The following is an 18,550-nucleotide window of genomic DNA, read 5'->3' as shown; positions in this document are numbered from 1 at the left end:
AATATTAAAAAAATAATATATGTTTAATCCGTTGCAAATCTGTTACTGAATTTAGCAACGGATAATTCCGTTGCTAAATTCAGATGCTAATACCCCTGTTTTTAGTAGTGATTGGATTTTTTATTTTTATTATCCGAGTGTTTTTTTATTTTTCTACTTGAGCGTTACACTTTTCATTTTTATTTAAGCATATAGTTTTTGTTTTTATTATTAGGCGAGTGGTCATATATATTTTAAAGAGTTTATTAATTAAGTGTTTCTAATTTTAAAAGCTAAAAAATATTCATTTAGTATTTTTACGTAGATTATATTTGAGAAAATTAAGAATTAAAACAACAAAGTGTTTAGTGGTGAGACCACAATAGTAATATCAAGCTAGATGTGTTTTCTCACTGTAAATTGAATCCATCCCTTGGAGCATGCAATTAGTTCGAACAAAATGAAGCTTAAAAAGTCATATAAAAAAAAATGAGAGAGACCAATCACAAACAAAAGACAAATTTTTTTTATTATTATTTGTTAGCAACTTTCTTTCGTAACCAAATGGGACAAAATCTGATGCGTTATGGTAGGGTCCAGCGACAAGAGCACCGGAGCTAACGGTATACCTTCCCAGACTTCAATTAGTAGAATATTCCTGTTGGTTTTCTCATGACATGAATGATTGGGACAGTTATACAACGTTTTTTTTTTGTAACCAACTCCTTTCAAGGACAAGCACACAGGACTTCTGTCAGAGTTTGATGCTTCCTAACACGCTTTTATTTGTAGACACACGCTTTAAAAGCGTGTTAGGAAGCATCCAACCTAGAGATCATTTAGGAAAAATAAAAGCGTACGTGTTATCTACAAATCGCATCAGCCATCAAGCGTCGGTTATGCTGTTCAATTTAAATAATTATATTTGATATATTGTAATTATATTGTTATATACAATCTTATACGCCTGATATTATCGAAGTGTATCGTTTTGATAGTACTGTATTGCAATATTTTATTTTTGATACATTGCAAAATCCATTAAATATAAACATCGTTTCTTTATCTTATTTCTATGTAGAATCTATTAATTAGTGAGAAAATGTGATATTGAAATTTGGTGATTGTGTATGGATTCATGATGTATGATGAAAACTCTCATGTAAATCAAAAAAAAAATATTTTTAAAAAAAGATACTCTATATATATACACAAATAGATATAATTAATATGATTAATTTGGCTGAACTGTTTATTCAACTAATTCATTGTTTGTTAACTTATACAGTATTTTTTAAGATATAAACCCTTTTTCATTGATATATAAAACATTCCAAATTAAAGCTCATGTTCAAGTCATTTCTGTATTTAAAAATTCACAAGCCACTCGTGTGACTGAGGTGCTGAGAATTGAAATTGTTAAAGCAGATTATTTATGCATACTATGTTTGATATAAAGTGTTTATATTTATTTTCTAAAGCTAATGCTTAAAGAATGTAAAAAAATGGTGTAGAATATATATATTATTAAAAAAATTAAAAAATTGTTTTATAGTTTATTTGATAATGATATAGTTAAATACTGGAAAATATTTCTTTCTCAGCCCGAATCTCGTAAGCATGTGTTTTGGCGCCAGCTTCGTTTTTCTCCTTTAAAAACTGGACCTTGTCACCAACTTTAAGGCTCTTGCTAGCAACAAAAGCGAGCCAGCCCTTTGAAATAACGGCTGTGTGTTTTGGATGTCCTTTCTTGCGAATTGAGCATCTGAAGGCCCTAACACGGCCACTTCCATCTACAGCTTGAAAATCTACAGCATGACCACCAGCATTAAAAGATGGAAGAGAGCTGAGAAACCCGGTCGGCACTGAGAGTCTCTTTTTAATATCAGTCTTCCTGAGTACCTTTGAGAATCTCGCCATTTATCAAGACCGAGTGACTGACCAAAGGAACAGCTGGAGAGGATTAAGATTTTGAGTGCTGTGTGCGTCAAGCATAATGATCAGCATCTATTTATAATGCTGGCGATGGTAATTAGGTAAGATAAAGCAAGATGCGGATTAATTTCAAGGTGTTTGGTGGGGTTTTTTTTTGTTTTTTGTTTTTTCGACTCAAGTCAATGTAACGGGGGTGTTAATTTACATATATTTTGGAAATTCAAATGCTCGGAGGAGTTCTTAAATTTAATATATTACAGAAATGTGTGTTTATTTTATTTTTTAGTGTAATACTGATAGAATATTCTGGTAGTGTTATGGAATACTCTCATGACATATCAAAGATAAAATATAAAACCCGTTTTTTTAAGTGAGAAAATATAAAGACCATTGGATTTTTTATTTTTATTTTTGTTATCTGAGTGTTTTTTTTTATTTTTTCTACTTGAGCGTTGCACTTTTCATTTTTATTTAAGCATATAGTTTTTATTTTTATTATTAGGCGAGTGCTCATATTTTAAAGAGTTTATTAATTAAGTGTTTCTAATTTTAAAAGCTAAAAAATAATCATTTAGTATTTTTACGTAGATTGTATTTGAGAAAATTAAAACAACAAAGTGTTTAGTGGTGAGACCACAATAGTAATATCAAGCTAGATCTGTTTATGCCATGTTTGTTTTTCAGAAATCACTTTCTAAATTTTTCTGTGTTTGTTTGCCATTAGGAAAGGTGGTCAACGAAAAACACTTTCCGGTCAAAGAAAAACACTTTCCGGTCAACGGAAAACACTTTCCAGTCAAAGAAAAATTTGACTTGGTTTTCAGAAAAGTGTTTTCCCTTTTGGCTGTGTTTGTTTTCCGGAAAGTGGTTTCCGGGAAACCACTTTCCAAACTTTCATGTGTTTGTTTGCCATTAGGAAAGTTGGTCAACGGAAAATACTTTCCAGTCAAATGAAAATTTGGCTTGCTTTTCAGGAAAGTGTTTTCCTGAAAAATTTGGACGGAAAACACTTTCCGGAAGTTGTGAAAATTTAGAAATGTTATTATTTGCTGTTTATATCAAATTTGATCCTCAAACTTTTGATTGATATATATATTTTGTTTTGAATATTTATTTTTTAATTTCATCTCTTAAAATTTAATTTTTATATTAACTTTGGTCCTTATTTTTATAATTGCTATTTTCTTTTTCCTTATCATTTTTTTATTGAAATTTTTTATCTATCAAATTTGGTCCTCATTCTTTTGATTGTTACTTATTTTATTTATAATAATGTATGAAATGTTAATTATTATTATTTTAATTTCTCATCTTTCAATTTTTTTATTTTTTATTTGATCTTTATTATTTTGATTATTATTTATTTTATCTGAGATAATTTATGAAATTATATTTTTTTTTTCAATTTCATTCTTATTCAACTTTTTAATTTGTAAGATTTGTTCCTCATTATTTTAATAAACTTGAAAAAAATAAAACATTAATAAGTTATTTTCTAACTCATTTTCCATAACATAACTAAACACTGGAAAGTGTTTTCCAATTTATTTTCCATTACAGTACCAAACATCGAAAAATATTTTCCTCGAATTTACTTTCCAAAAGGAAACTACTTCCAGCAAATAAACGGGGCCTAGTGGTACTATAAATTAAGTACCGGTGACAACAGCTTGAATGATACTGCCTTTGCTGTCGCAACTCATACACATCACCCCGGCTTAGAGGTCAAATTGATCTTAGAGGGCTGGCTTGAATTTTTTTAAAAAATTAGATCAAAATTTATAATAAATGGAAGAAAATAGGAAGATAAATGGAAAGGGTTCATCATCAATGATTCTTTCACCATAAACGGTTAAGGTTTTTTTTTTTTTAAAAAAAGAGAAACAATAGAGAAAAAAACTGAAAATAGCAAAGTTCCAACCCATCAAAGTTGTATCCAACATATAAAAATTATCCTCATAATATAATATACTTGATCTTCAATTTGCAGATCACATCCATTAAAGTTTATTGATGAAACGTGACCAGCTTTCTATTCTTATAACGTTGTTTTTTAAAAAAACATTTAGATATAAATCGTCGGTGTTATTTGGCGGTTTTCTGAAAAAATTCAATTAATTTAAAATTTTCATTTAAATATTACAGACGGAATCACCGACGGATTGAAAAATCGTCGGTAATTGTTGGCGGTTTCTGAAAACTTTTTACGAAATTGAAAATTTAAATTAAATATTACAGATGAAATTACCGACGGAATAATTAAAAAATATTTATATTCAATTATCCGTCGGTAAATCCGTCGCTAACGCGTCGCAATAAAAAGCCTAAATCCCGTTATTTCACAAGAAACAGACTCATTTCTTATATTCTTTTTCTTCTTCTTCTTCTTCACTATATGTAAAAAACATCAATATCTATTTCTTTCTCTTCTTTTCTCTCCTCATCTCCTTCTCTTTTCCTCCATGCTCGGGTATGTCTTCTTCTTCTTTCTTCTTTTATCCTCTTAGTTTTTTTTTTAATTAATATGCTTTACGAATTTTCTCTCTCTCCTTAGCTTCACTTGCAACTACATTAAGGTAAGATTTTTCTTTTTTTCTTCTTTTTTCATGATTATTTTCACTATATTTGTTTTTTATTTTATTTTTAATTGTTTTGTTCTTAATAATTGTATAAATGTTGTTGTGACATTTCTTTTTCATATGAGATCAATTTTTAGTTGAATTTATTTTTTTGTTTTATTTATTTGTTGCAAATTTGTTTGAGTTGATTTTAATATTCTTTTTTCCAAGCATTTTGAGTATATATTATAGAAATATTATTACCGGCGTGTCTTTTCCGTCAATAAATCCGTCGGTAATAATATTTTTTTATTACCAACGGATTTACCGACGAACAAAAAATTACCGATGAAATATTCACCGACAGAGAATTTCCGTCAGTGATTTCGTTGGTAAATTAATTACCGACGGAATATGTGTCTTACGCCGACGAAAAAATTCCGTCGGTAAAACTGTTAAATCTTGTAGTGACTTGAAAACTTGAGATAGGCTTGAGATACTGGGATGATACCGAGGATCTTGTAGGAAGACTGCAAATGGTAAAATAAAGGAATCATGCGATTGTCCTTGTTGACTAATTAATTGGCAAAACAAAAAAAAAAATATTACTAAGGCTGTGTTTGTTTCTTGAAAATTAGTTTCTGAAAAATCACTTTTCAAACTTTCCTGTGTTTCTTTGCCGGTAGGAAAGTTGATCAACAGAAAACACTTTCCAGTCAACGGAAAACACTTCCCAGTCAAAGAAAAATTTGGTTTGGTTTGCTTTTCAGGAAAGTGTTTTTCTTTTATTTTGAGCGGAAAACACTTTGTGGAAGTTGTGAAAAATTTAGAAATGTTATATTATTTGTTGATTATATCAAATTTGGTTCTCAAACTTTTGATTGCTATATATATTTTGTTTTGAATATTTATTTTTCAATTTGATCCATTAGAATTTAATTTTTATATTAATTTTGGTCGTTATTTTTGTAATTGTTATTTGCTTTTCCCTTATTATTTTTTAATTGAAATTTTTTACCTATCAAATTTGATCCTCATTCTTTTGATTGTTACTTATTTTATTTGAAATAATTTATGAAATGTTAATTATTATTATTTTAATTTCTTCATCTTTCAATTTTTTTTATTTTTAAGATTTGATCTTTATTATTTTGATTATTTTTTTTTATTTGAGATAATTTATGAAATTATATATTTTTTTAATTTCATTCTCATTCAACTTTTTAATTTGTAAGATTTGTTTCTTATTATTGTAATAAACTTGAAAAAAATAAAACATTAATTTTCCATCTTATTTTTCATGATATAACCAAATACTGGAAAGTGTTTTTCAACTTATTTTTTATTACACTATTAAATATCAGAAAATAATTCACTTTTCCGGAATTCACTTTCTCGAAATTCACTTTTCAATAAAAAATTACTTTCCAGCAAACAAACAGGCCTAATATTAGAATAAGAAAGGAATCCATTGAAAGGGAATCTATGGAATTACATAAGTTCCGATTTTGAGTTGGTAGAATATAATAATAAGAAGAAGAAGAAAGACGTGTTGATGTGGAAAAAAAAACAAAGAAAATTGACACAAGCCATGCAATTCATTTCTCACCTGTATGTGGACTCAGAACATTACTGTGTGTTTGACATTGATTTTTAAGTTGTTTTTTTTTTAAAAAAAATTGATTTTATTTTATTTTAGTGTTTTTAAATTATTTTAATGTATTGATTTTAAAAAATAATAACACACCAACAAAAACATAATTTTGCGTTTTGTGTTGTTAAGGGTTGTACCCCACAACAAATGTAAAATCAACCACTAAAATAAACATCCATCAAGTAAAAAACACAATAACAAAAATATAATTTCATGCTTTTAATTTTGTGTTTTGTGCTGTGGAGGATTCTACTCCACAACAAACACAAAATTAACAATTAAAATAAATATACATGAAGTAAAAAACGCAACATCAAAAACATAATTTTTATGTTTTTAACTTTGCATTTTATATTGTTGAAGGTTGTATCCATACAAAATCAACCACAAACATATATAAAGTAAAAAACACAACGGTCAAAATATAATTTCATACTTTTAATTTTGTATTTTATACTATTAAGGATTGTATCCTGAAACAAATACAAAATCAACCATTAAAACAACCACACCCCTGATAATTTGTAAAAGTCATCCACCGACTAAATGTGTTCCCATTGAACAAATATATTTTTAATTGTAATTTTTCTTACTACTCGTGTGTGGACCGAGAGAGATCTAAACCCAAATAATTAATAAAAGAAATTATATGCATTTTAAGAAAAAGCTCATGTGTGTGGACCGAGAGAGATCTAAGCACCTGATTTTTAAGGTTTTATATTTTTATTTTTTTGTGAGCAATATTAAACAGAAGCTGTTGACTAGCTTGTTTTGCTTGACCTACTTCCATGGAAGGGCCATATGATATTGTATTTTGTGAGGGATGAGATATAATTGAACTAGATATACGATGGAAAGATAAAACTTGTCCAATAGAAATATGTGAAATAGAATAGATTAAAACAAATCTAATATTTTGAGAGTAACTATTCCTTTAAATGCATTTTTAACATTGAAATTGAATATATGAAAAATTATTTTATTACTAAAACTTAACAGATTATTTATGCTTTTCAAGTATCAAGAGTCAAAGCTACTATTCAAAATAACCACATATATTTATAAGTGAGTGTTTATAAATATAATAATTTTTTTTATGGGTTTCAAAAATGTTTTGTTACCTGAACAAATATTTTTAGTGTTTTTCAATAATTTTAAAATATTAATATAAAAAAATATTTTAATATATTTTTTTAAAAAAATATTTTTCTAAAAATATTATAGACCACAATACAAAATCCACTAAATGTTAATTCACTTAGCTTTGACCGGTGGCACTTGACTAGATTGTCACTCTCCAAAATTCATGAGTATATAGGGCCATGAATCTATTCAAGAAAGAAAACAAAATCTATGCATACATACATCGAACAGTCTAGCTCAGTTTGTCAATAAATTATTTAGATCCTAAGGTGCATATTTTAGATTTAACTAGTCTGCAACAAAGATTGAAAACGTTTAATTTGAGTGTAAAGAAATGGTTCATATTGAATCAGATTTCTAAGGTTTTGATTTTGAATCAAAGGCTTGAAATATGACAAATTAAGTGTCAATTATTTTGGTTTTGAAGGAGGAGGTGATAATTTCTTCCTCTATTTGTGGGATGTTAACATAAATAACCTAACCGTATTCTCTTTCTTCCGTTCGTATATAGCATTCCGAGGCTGAGCAAAATTCTACAACATGATCTTGTGATTAAGTTTTGTATTTTTTAATTTTTTTATATGAATTTTCACGTTGCTTATCTCCAAAAGATTGTGGAGTTGTAGAAATATAAAAGGAAATACCATAATATGAATGAATTGTTAACCGAGAGAGACGATAGTTTTTAAAAATTATTTTTAAAATCAGTTTATTAAAATTATAGTTTTTAAAAATTAAATTTTTATAAAAATATTTTTAAAATATAAAAATAAATTGATGATTTTTAATAACTGTGATTTGATGAGGAGCAGAGCTTTGTTAAACGAGACGAACTAGAAAATGTCAAAGTAGTGCGTTGTGGGGTTGTCCATGGCAAGGATCAAAATATTTTTTGTTAAATTCTTCCACGGTCCAAAAACTATATACTGATATCTCCTAATCGTGTTGATTTGAGATACTTGCCTCAATTAATGATGCCATACGAATCCGTAAGTTTTGTATCTAAAGAGATTTGATTTAGTACTATTCTATGATTTTATAAAATGGAAATGATTCGCATTTGTAAATGCTATGAATTAATTGTGTTAAGATGATAACAATTAAGAAATAGTTTGAATTGACGATGTTTTTTAAAAATAATTAATTAATATATAGATATTAAAAATAGTTTTTTAAAAATAAAAAAATTATTATTTTAATATATTTTAAAAATAAAAATATTTTAAATAACAATAGGTATCACTCTAACATTCACCCTCCAATCTCTAATATTTTTATTGAGTGATTCAGAAGCCATCATCATTGTCTCAACAACTTTGTGCTTATTCTCTCTTCCACTGATCTGGTTACAAAAAGAAATTAAGAGATGAATTGAAAAACGCGATCTGAGGTAAAGAGAAGGCGGGGATGCGGTAGAGGAGAAGCCACATACACAGAAAAAAAAGAGAGCAAAAGATGAGAGATTGAATCTGCAGTAAAATGCAAAATGAGAAACTGAAAAACTGAAATTACTATTTGAATCCAGGTAAAAGACACCCTCCGAGCTCTTTTAGATTTTTGTTAATTAACTAGTGTTGGTGGCTGTTGGCCTACCAAGCACTTGCCGGGGCGGAGCGCTTGTTATCCTGACTGTTCTCTCTGCTGCGGCCCACTATTGCTCGAGCCATAAGCTATGGCTGCTCCAGCTCGCAACCACGGGACGGGGACCCGCCATGCGAGGCCAGAGTGGGCTCAGCGGTCAGCCCCCATTCGAATTACTTTAGGGGGTCTTTCGCTTTTGCCAGATCTAGAGAGATACTACGAGTCCTCCGTCTCAGATTCTATCGCCGCGGCCGTCTGGTTCACTAGCACTACCAAAAAGTCTCATGCTTACGTTACGGTTATTGATGGTTTAATTATCCTGGACCACGAAGACCCCGGTCGGGCTTCTGGTTTCCATTCCCATCATCATATTGATGGTAAATCTCCTCGTGCTCCGCCATAAGAACTTGGAGTCCGTATCACAGTGGGGCAGCCATAGCATGAATCAATGGTCTATAGGTGGAAAATGTAGGAAAATGAATCTAAAAATCATGCTTTGAATCGTCAACGCAAATGTGTAGGAGCCTAATAATTTCCCTTCAAGTGCTAATGAAAACTTGAGTTGTTTAAGAAAGGGCTGCTAACAGGGGAAGGGTTTATCGACGAATCATTCCCAGATGTCTAAATTTCAAATCAACAGCACATTACAATTCAATCACAGTCATAAATCTCAATGTCTGATGAAAATATTTGCTAAAATTCAAGCTGAAAATGGTAAAACTTAAACCTGTCCAGACTGGAAACCCCAAACTCTAATTAACAGTCTCATCCTTCAGACCCAGAAGGCAATGCATCGCCTGCTCACATCAAAACCTCCAAAATCAATCACCAAATGCAAAACCCACAAAAACCCATTACACAAAACACTAAAGAATCACAAAAAAATCAACTTTTGATGCCCTTCAAGTTGAGTCAACCCATCACCTAAGCTCCCGAGAAAGCAAATATTGCTCAGCCACTTATCACCAAAATTACAATTCCCTTTTTACCCATATAATATGACCCTTATTCCCAAAGTGCCCCCAACTGTTACAATAATTACTATTACTACCCCACCCCCCAGAAAACGACGATGAATCATTCCCCGTAAACCCTCTCTTTGCTCCTCCTCCCCCGTTCACAGACGCATGCGGCGGCGGTGCTGGGAGTTCACGGTGGAGTGACGGACATGGGAATCTATTGCACTTTCCAGCTCTCCGGTGGTGATAGAACTTCTGATCCTGCTGATTATCCAAAAAAAGAACTTCTGATTCAGCTGGTGGTGATGCTGATTTAACGTGTTGTTCACTGATTGGCCACCTCCTAATCTGTGAGAAACTCGGTTGTTTGTGATGGTGTTGCTGCCTCCGTTGTAGTCTTTCTCCGTCGCGGCACCCTTATCTTATTTTTCTTCTGCATGCTCGGTGCATCCTCTCCTCTGTCATCTGTCGGCTTGGCTTAGAAAAAGAAAGGGGAGAACTGAAAATGGAGTAAAAAAAAAACGAACAAACGAAACCATGCCCTCTTGCGAAAAGAAAATATTAGAAATGGAACTTGAATCACTGTTTGAGACACGGTAAAATGCCTCACAATCACACTGTTTGACACGAACAAATTGAAAATTTATTTTACTTTGATAATAACAAAAGTTGACAACACCGAAAGATAGAAACAGCAGTAATTAACATGTAGACAACGTAACAAGAACAAGCACAAGCACAACAACAGCATAGCTAGGTTTGAACTTTTTTCTTTTGTTAAATACTAATACCAAAAAAAAGCCCTGTTTGAGAAGTCTTTAGGCTGAGGTAGTCATGCGGAGCCATAAGCAAACGGAGCTATATTATGGGTGCATATCCGAAAACAGCACCAAATATCTTGATTTCTTTCTCAGCCCGCATCTCGTAAGCATGTGTTTTGGCGCCTGCTTCGTTTTTCTCCTTTAAAAACTGGACCTTGTCACCAACTTTAAGGCTCTTGCTAGCAACAAAAGCGAGCCAGCCCTTTGAAATAACTGGTTTTGGATGTCCTTTCTTGCGAATTGAGCATCTGAAGGTCCAAACACGGCCACTTCCATCTACAGCTTGAAAATCTACAGCATGAGCACCACCATTAAAAGATGAAAGAGAGCTGAGAAACCCGGTCGGCACTGAGAGTCTCTTTTTAATATCAGTCTTCCTGAGTACCTTTGAGAATCTCGCCATTTATCAAGACCAAGTGAGTGACCAAAGGAACAGTTGGAGGGGACTAAGATTATTGTGCTGTGGGAACAGGAGCCATCTCTATTTATAGGCTGAAGGGGCAGGGGCAGTTATGTAATTTTCAAATGGGTCCAGCAAACTGAATTCGGGTATGTTTGGCAGTGTGGTAGCGGTTGCTTTTCAAATAACTTTTCGTGCCGAAATGCATGCCAATGATGTTTTTTCATTTTTTAAAAATCATTTTTGACATCAGCACATCAAAACGATTCAAAACGTACAAACCGTATTAAATTTTAACAAAAAAAAAATTTAAATTTTGTGGGAACGCAGTTTCAACCGTAAGCCTGACTGATTCTATGTTTCAAAAGCATTTCTTATAAAAATTTAAAAAAATTTATTTTTTTATTAATTTAAATTAATATATTTTTAGTGTTTTCAAATTATTTTGATGTTCTAATATTAAAAATAATTTTTTAAAAATAAAAAAATATTATTAATATATATTTTAACACAAAAATTATTTAAAAAACAACCATGATAACACTAACAAATAAATTATGCTCATGAAGCATATAACTCTTGAGGTCCCTTTCATGGCACGCTTTACATAGCTAATTAATTTTTTTTTTTACTTAAAAAATATAAAAAAAAAGCTTAAATATACTTATACAGCTAGAGTCAAGAATTTTAAATCTATTTGTAACCCTTGATGTAAGATTTTAAATTTATTTGTAACCTTGATATGTAAGAGTAACATTTATAATATTAATTATAATATAAATAATAATATTTTAATATTAATATGATTCAAGCTTTAAGTTTTGTATTAAAGGCGACTGACCAACCCCCCCCTTCCCATGTCGGTATTTATGTTAATTTATATATGTTGAGGTATGTTATGCAATTCTCGTAAACCATGTCAATCAAAACTGTGAGCTTATCACATTATTCAATTTTTAATATTCAAAGCAAAGACAATTTTTATAAATAATTGATATGGATAAGCTCGTTCCAATACCTATTCGCAATCCCATGTAAAATATAAAATTTTTTTATAGTTTATATAATAGAAAGATAAAGAGTTAAAAACGATATCATAGAGCGCTAATATTTTTAGAGTGGACTGTGAAGAATACCTGGGTGAAGTAGGCTTTTGATTTAAACCACCCGTATACTCGCTTGACTAGACATGTGCCTCGAGTCCTTTTTACAGTTCATAAATAATTATTTTTTGTAAACATATTTTAGGTTTGGTTTGGATTTTCGATAAAATAATTTTTTTCTATAAATATTAATTATTTTTTGTCAACTTATTTTTTTATGTATTTATGAATAAAAAGTTTGAACACTTCTTCTTTAACCTAAATCACTTCTATTTATATAAAAAAATTATATATTTTAAAGTAAAAAATTGTGACTATAATTTTATTTTATAACGGATAATTAAAGCTAATAAATGCTTGAGTTAAGATATAAAATTGTTAACCAAGTAAATAAAAATATATATTAAATTATAAGTGAGTGTTTAGAAATATAGTAGTTAATTTCTTTTTTTGCTGGTTTCAAAAATATTTTGTTATTTGAAAATGTATTTTTAGTATTTTCAATAATTGTAATGTATTGATATAAAAAAATATTTTAATATATATTTTATAAAAAAATATTTTTCTAAAAATATTATTCATCACAATACAAAATCCACTACTTGTTAATTCACTTTGCTTTGCCCTGGAGATTATCACTCTCCAAAATTCATGAGTATAAGGGCCATGAATCTTATTAGCCCTAATTAATGCACGGAAACGGAGCTAGCTATATTATGGGTGCATATCAGCACCAAATATCTTGATTTCTTTCTCAGCCCGAATCTCGTAAGCATGTGTTTTGGCGCCAGCTTCGTTTTTCTCCTTTAAAAACTGGACCTTGTCACCACCTTTAAGGCTCTTGCTAGCAACAAAAGCGAGCCAGCCCTTTGAAATAACTGGTTTTGGATGTCCTTTCTTCCGAATTGAGCATCTGAAGGCCCAAACACGGCCACTTCCATCTACAGCTTGAAAATCTACAGCATGACCACCAGCATTAAAAGATGGAAGAGAGCTGAGAAACCCGGTCGGCACTGAGAGTCTCTTCTTAATATCAGTCTTCCTCAGCCCCTTTGAGAATCTCGCCATTTATCAAGACCGAGTGACTGACCAAAGGAACAGTTGGAGAGGATTAAGATTTTGAGTGCTGTGTGCGTCGAGCATAATGAGCATATATTTATAATGCTGGCGATGGCGAACATCCGTAATTAGGTAAGATAAAGCAAGACCATTGGATTTTTTATTTTTATTATCCGAGTGTTTTTTTATTTTTCTACCTGAGCGTTACACTTTTCATTTTTATTTAAGCATATAGTTTTTGTTTTTATTATTAGGCGAGTGGTCATATATATTTTAAAGAGTTTATTAATTAAGTGTTTCTAATTTTAAAAGCTAAAAAATATTCATTTAGTATTTTTACGTAGATTATATTTGAGAAAATTAAGAATTAAAACAACAAAGTGTTTAGTGGTGAGACCACAATAGTAATATCAAGCTAGATGTGTTTTCTCACTGTAAATTGAATCCATCCCTTGGAGCATGCAATTAGTCTGAACAAAATGAAGCTGAATTGTATTAATAAGTCATATAAAAAAATATTCCTGTTGTTTTCTTATAGTAAAGCGCTAACGAGCACCAGACTTCTCTTAGTAGAATATTCTCATGACATGAATGGTTGGGACAGTTATTTTTGTAACCAACTCCTTTCAAGTACAAGCACACAGGACTTGTATTAGAATTCGATGCTTCCTAACACGCACAAGGAAAAATAAAAGCGTACGTGTTATCTACAAATCGCATACAAATAATTAATTAACCAGTCATTAAGCTTCGGTTATGCTGTTCAATTTAAATAATTGCTGACATATATATATATATTTGCTATTGTAATTATATTGTTATATACAATATTCTTATACGCCTGATATTAATTATCGAAGTGTAGTGTTTTGATACTGTATTGCAATATTTTATTTTTTATATATTGCAAAATCCATTAAATATAAACATCGTTTATTTATCTTATTTCTATGTAGAATCTATTAATTAGTGAGAAAATGTGATATTGAAATTTGGTGATTGTGTATGGATTCATGATGTATGATGAAAACTCTCATGTAAATCAAAAAAAAAATATTTTTAAAAAAAGATACTCTATATATACACAAATAGATATAATTAATATGATTAATTTGGCTGAACTGTTTATTCAACTAATTCATTGTTTATTAACTTATACAGTATTTTTTAAGATACAGACCTCTTTCATTGATATATAAAACATTTCAAATTAAAGCTCATGTACAAGCCAGAACTACTCACTCAAATTTTTATGCATGTCCCAGAAGATTTGCGAGCATAGTTTATCAAAGTTTTTAAAAATATTCTTAAAACATAAAAACAAACAAGCTTTTGATGTTTACATTTATTTTGAAAATTCAAGTGCTTGGTGGGGTTTTTAAAATTAATTAATTTTAAAAAATATTTTTTTTATATTCTTAGGCCCAGCTGTTTGTTTACTGGAAAATATTTTTTAAAATTAATAAATTATTTTTTGATATTTGGTAGTATAGTGAAAAATAAGTTGAAAAACACTTTCTAGTGTTTGGTTATGTCGTGGAAAATAACTTATTAATGTTTTATTTTTTTCAAGTTTATTAAAATAATGAGAAACAAATCTTACAAATTAAAAAGTTGAATGAGAATGAAATTGAAAAAAAATATAATTTCATAAATTATCTCAAATAAAATAAATAATAATCAAAATAATAGAGATCAAATCTAAAAAATAAAAAAATTGAGAGATGAAGAAATTAAAATAATAATAATTAACATTTCATAAATTATTTCAAATAAAATAAATAACAATCAAAAGAATGAGGATCAAATTTGAGAGATTAAAATTTTCAATTAAAAAATGATAAGGAAAAGCAAATAATAATTATAAAAATGAGGACCAAAGTTAACATAAAAATTAAATTTTAAGGGATGAAATTGAAAAACAGATATTCAAAACAAAATATATATAGCAATTAAAAGTTTGAGGACCAAATTTGATATAATCAGCAAATAATATGATATTTCTAAATTTTTCACAACTTCCGAAAAGTGTTTTCCGCTCAAAATAAAAGGAAAATATTTTTCTGAAAACCAAGCCAAATTTTTCTTTGACTGGAAAGCGTTTTCTATTGACCGAAAAGTGTTTTTCTAATGAAAAATAAATATAAAAAAATTTAAAAAGTAATTTCTTGAAAATCACTTTTCAAAAAATAAACACAGTCTTAAATTGTTTAATATGTATGTTATGATAAAAATGTATTTGAAAGAATAAAAATGCTTGAGATACGACACTTGATCATTTCGTTCTTTATTTGTGAGATGATATCTCAAATAACCCAAGCTTTATTCTTTTCTTTTGGGGTTACAATGGAGTTATATAGCATTATGAGGCTGAGCGATTGGAAACTTGAACCCTAGCTCACTACCATTATCCCACCACATGAGCAAATAATAAAGTTTTGTGTTTCTTCATTTTTTCCCTATGAAGTCTCATGCTGCTTTTCTTCAAAAGATTTTGTTATTGTGCTTTTCTTCGAAGCCTGTTGACAAGTTCATTCTTTACTGGATAGTTCCATGTTCTAATTGAACAAAAACTTGGCTTAGTTAGGTTTAAGCAAAACAAAAGAATTTTCTTTTTTAAAAAAAGATACTATTTCGTGGGCTGGCGGCTGAGATCACTATTAGAACATCTCCTGCAAAATGCTATTTTGAAAAACTAAATTGATAAAATAATATTTTGAATAGTATAAATATAACTTTTTTTACCATATCTATTCTAATGAAAAAAAGCCATTTAAAGAGCCATTTATATTGGAGTGGAAGAAACAAGTATCTTATTATTTCTTAATAAATTTGATGTTATTTTTTTTTTCACATGGCTATATTTAATTGGTTTATTTTTTTAGTGGCCCCATTTTGTTGGTTTGGACTCTTTAAAAAGATATGTAGGAATAGTATTTGTGGGAGAAAAAAGCTATTTTGGTATTTTATTTGGCTTTTTTCTTTGAGTGTGCAAAACAAATAAAAAAAAATTAAAATATTAGTTTTTTATTTTTAGTTATTTATTTGGCTTCTCTAATGAAGCTTACATAGGAAAGTACGTGATATGTCTGTCGGCTATTACATCACGTCAAAAGCCTACCACCGCCTCAACTGGAGCGGCGAGACTTTTTTCATTGTTCGGGGGGGTCAGCTTCTTCTTCCACGTAGGCTCAACTACTTCTTTTACAAGTTCATCAAGATTTCAAAGCATCTAATAACAAATAGATTATGTGTCGTATTTAAGTTTAATAAAAGACTAGCTAGTTCTGATTCTATTATTTGCATTTGCAAACTTACTTTGAACTGCGTTTATATGGCAATTTTGTGGAGCCTTTTCTTTTGTCATTTCTGTATTTAAAAATTCTCAAGCCACTCGTGTGACTGAGATGCCGAGAATTGAAATTGTTAGAGCAGATTAATTATTCATGCATAACTATGTTTTGATATAAAGTGTTTATATTTATTTTCTAATGCTAATGCTTAAAGGATGTAAAAATATAGTGTAGAATATATATATATATATTAAAAAAATTAAAAAATTATTTTATAGTTTATTTTATAATAACATAGTTAAATACTGGATTTTGCAACTTATTTTTTATTATATTTTTAAATATTAAAAAATAATTCACCTTGTAATAATCTATTTTCTATAAAAATTACTTTTTAAAAAAACTATTTTATAACAGCTTCGTTGCTAATAATAAAATTATTTGTCGTCTGATTTAATTTTAATAAAATTGTATTTAAAAATTAGTTTTTTTAATCAAATTATCTCACCTTTTTCTATACCGAAAATCCTTTTTTTTATCGTTAATTTCAGAGTCTGTAAAATTAGTTGAGGTGCACAAGCTGGTCCGGATATTCATGTTAATCTAAAAAAAAAATCCTATTTTTCTATCATGTATCTAGTTCAATTATATCTATTTAATTTATACGTCCCTTCCATTGAAGGATGGGAAGCAAAACAAGCTAGCCAGTAGCTCCTGTTAAATTATGCTCACAAACAATAAAATAAAAATAAAAATAAAAATAAAAATAAATAAATCCATGGAAGATCATCGAGGATGACGATACGCATCTCTCCCTGTCCCCTTGTTTTTTCCTTTATAAATGGGTGAGAATTAAGAGCGGAAAAGGGGGCCCTCTATGCACATGTGAAGCCAAGTTGCCGTCTAAAGACCCTTGTTACTAGTGACGTTATCAAGGGGGTCCAGATGTAGAGTTCTCATACTGTTAATTCATTTCGCCTTGCGCGGGCCACTTGACTAGACTGTCGTTGTCCGAATATAAAGGGGCAGCGGCTTCAGCTGTGCACGACACCAAATAAAATAAAATAAAATAAAAGAATGTTTGAATGTTTTGAATTATGTGTGTTTTGAATGTTTTAATTTTTAAAGTGTTTGTAATTTTAAAATATATTAAAATAATATATTTTTTAATTTTTTTATATCAACAAATCAAAAAGATACAGAAATATAAAAACAAATTAATTTTAAGTAAATTAAATTTTAAATTTTGCCTAACTAGAATTTGAAACGCAATACTAAACTGGCGGTTTGAATCAAATGCTTGAGATACGATACCTGATCATTTCGTTCTTTATTTGTTAGATGGGGTTACAATGCTCACTACCATTATCCCACCACATGAGCAAATAATAATGTTTTGTGTTATTGTGCTGATATTTTCTTCATTTTTTCCCTATGAAGTCGCATGCTGCTTTTCTTCAAAAGATGGTGTTATTGTGCTGATATAAAAGGAAATATCACAAATGAATAAATCATTAACTTTCCATCGAGTTTTATGTTTCTGTGGGCTGGTGGCTGAGACACTATTGGGCTCCGTTAAAAGATTTTAGCTGGGCTGAGATGCCTCCTAACCTCGGCTCATGGGCCCTTCTTATGCCACCTCATGGATAAATGATAATAAGTGAGAACAATATCAGCAATTGGCTTTAGGCGACTGGTCGTGGAGGAGCATAGCGTTGCAGCTCAGAGATTTAAACCAGGCGAGCCAGAAAATGTGAAAGAAGCAGTGCATTTTGGTGTTGTCGATGGCTTTCGTGGTGGGGCTAAGCATGGTTTTTTGTTAAGTTCTGCCATCTATATTCACATACTGTCATTTTCGATTTGTGATTTCCAACTTCATGCTGCAAAACCTCTTGTATAATGTTATCATTGTAATTTATTGTGAATTTGCGAAATAATATGGATTTAATGATGTCAGATGAAACCTACACATATATGAAAGTGTATGGCTAAGTCAGTAGTAACAAGAGTTTTGTAAGATAACATTATTCAAGAGATCTTTTTCCTAAAGATATATACTAGATAT

At 29.8% G+C, this 18,550-nt stretch overlaps 2 protein-coding genes across 2 annotated transcripts; both read right to left on the bottom strand.

Moving 5' to 3' along the window:
- Positions 1-733: 733 nt before the first annotated feature.
- On the bottom strand, positions 734-11,070 carry LOC127904379 (uncharacterized). The gene is made up of 3 exons (XM_052447658.1): positions 10,785-11,070; positions 1,563-1,644; positions 734-807 (listed from the first exon to the last, which is right to left on the bottom strand). The coding sequence occupies exons 1-3, from the start codon at positions 11,031-11,033 to the stop codon at positions 734-736; spliced, it is 405 nt and encodes a 134-aa protein (XP_052303618.1). The 5' UTR covers positions 11,034-11,070.
- Positions 11,071-12,847: 1,777 nt separating this feature from the next.
- Positions 12,848-13,201, bottom strand: LOC112326067 (AP2/ERF and B3 domain-containing transcription factor RAV1-like). Its single transcript, XM_024593317.1, has one exon. The coding sequence runs from the start codon at positions 13,199-13,201 to the stop codon at positions 12,848-12,850; it is 354 nt and encodes a 117-aa protein (XP_024449085.1).
- Positions 13,202-18,550: the final 5,349 nt, after the last annotated feature.

Source organism: Populus trichocarpa, chromosome 15 (assembly GCF_000002775.5).
Source record: "Populus trichocarpa isolate Nisqually-1 chromosome 15, P.trichocarpa_v4.1, whole genome shotgun sequence".
Classification (NCBI taxonomy): Eukaryota; Viridiplantae; Streptophyta; class Magnoliopsida; order Malpighiales; family Salicaceae; genus Populus; species Populus trichocarpa.
This window is presented reverse-complemented; position numbering and strand designations above follow the sequence as displayed.

What these genes read in the sequence shown, in the direction of transcription:
- LOC112326067 (XM_024593317.1), bottom strand. Translation starts at nt 13,201, where the DNA reads ATGGCGAGATTCTCAAAGGGGCTGAGGAAGACTGATATTAAGAAGAGA.
- LOC127904379 (XM_052447658.1), bottom strand. Translation starts at nt 11,033, where the DNA reads ATGGCGAGATTCTCAAAGGTACTCAGGAAGACTGATATTAAAAAGAGA. An exon ending in GCCTTAAAGTTGGTGACAAG is followed by an intron (nt 1,645 to 10,784) that starts GTCCAGTTTTTA and finishes GTTGGTGACAAG; the next exon opens with GTCCAGTTTTTAAAGGAGAA. An exon ending in TGAGAAAGAAATATTTTCCA is followed by an intron (nt 808 to 1,562) that starts GTATTTAACTAT and finishes AATGATCTCTAG; the next exon opens with GTTGGATGCTTCCTAACACG.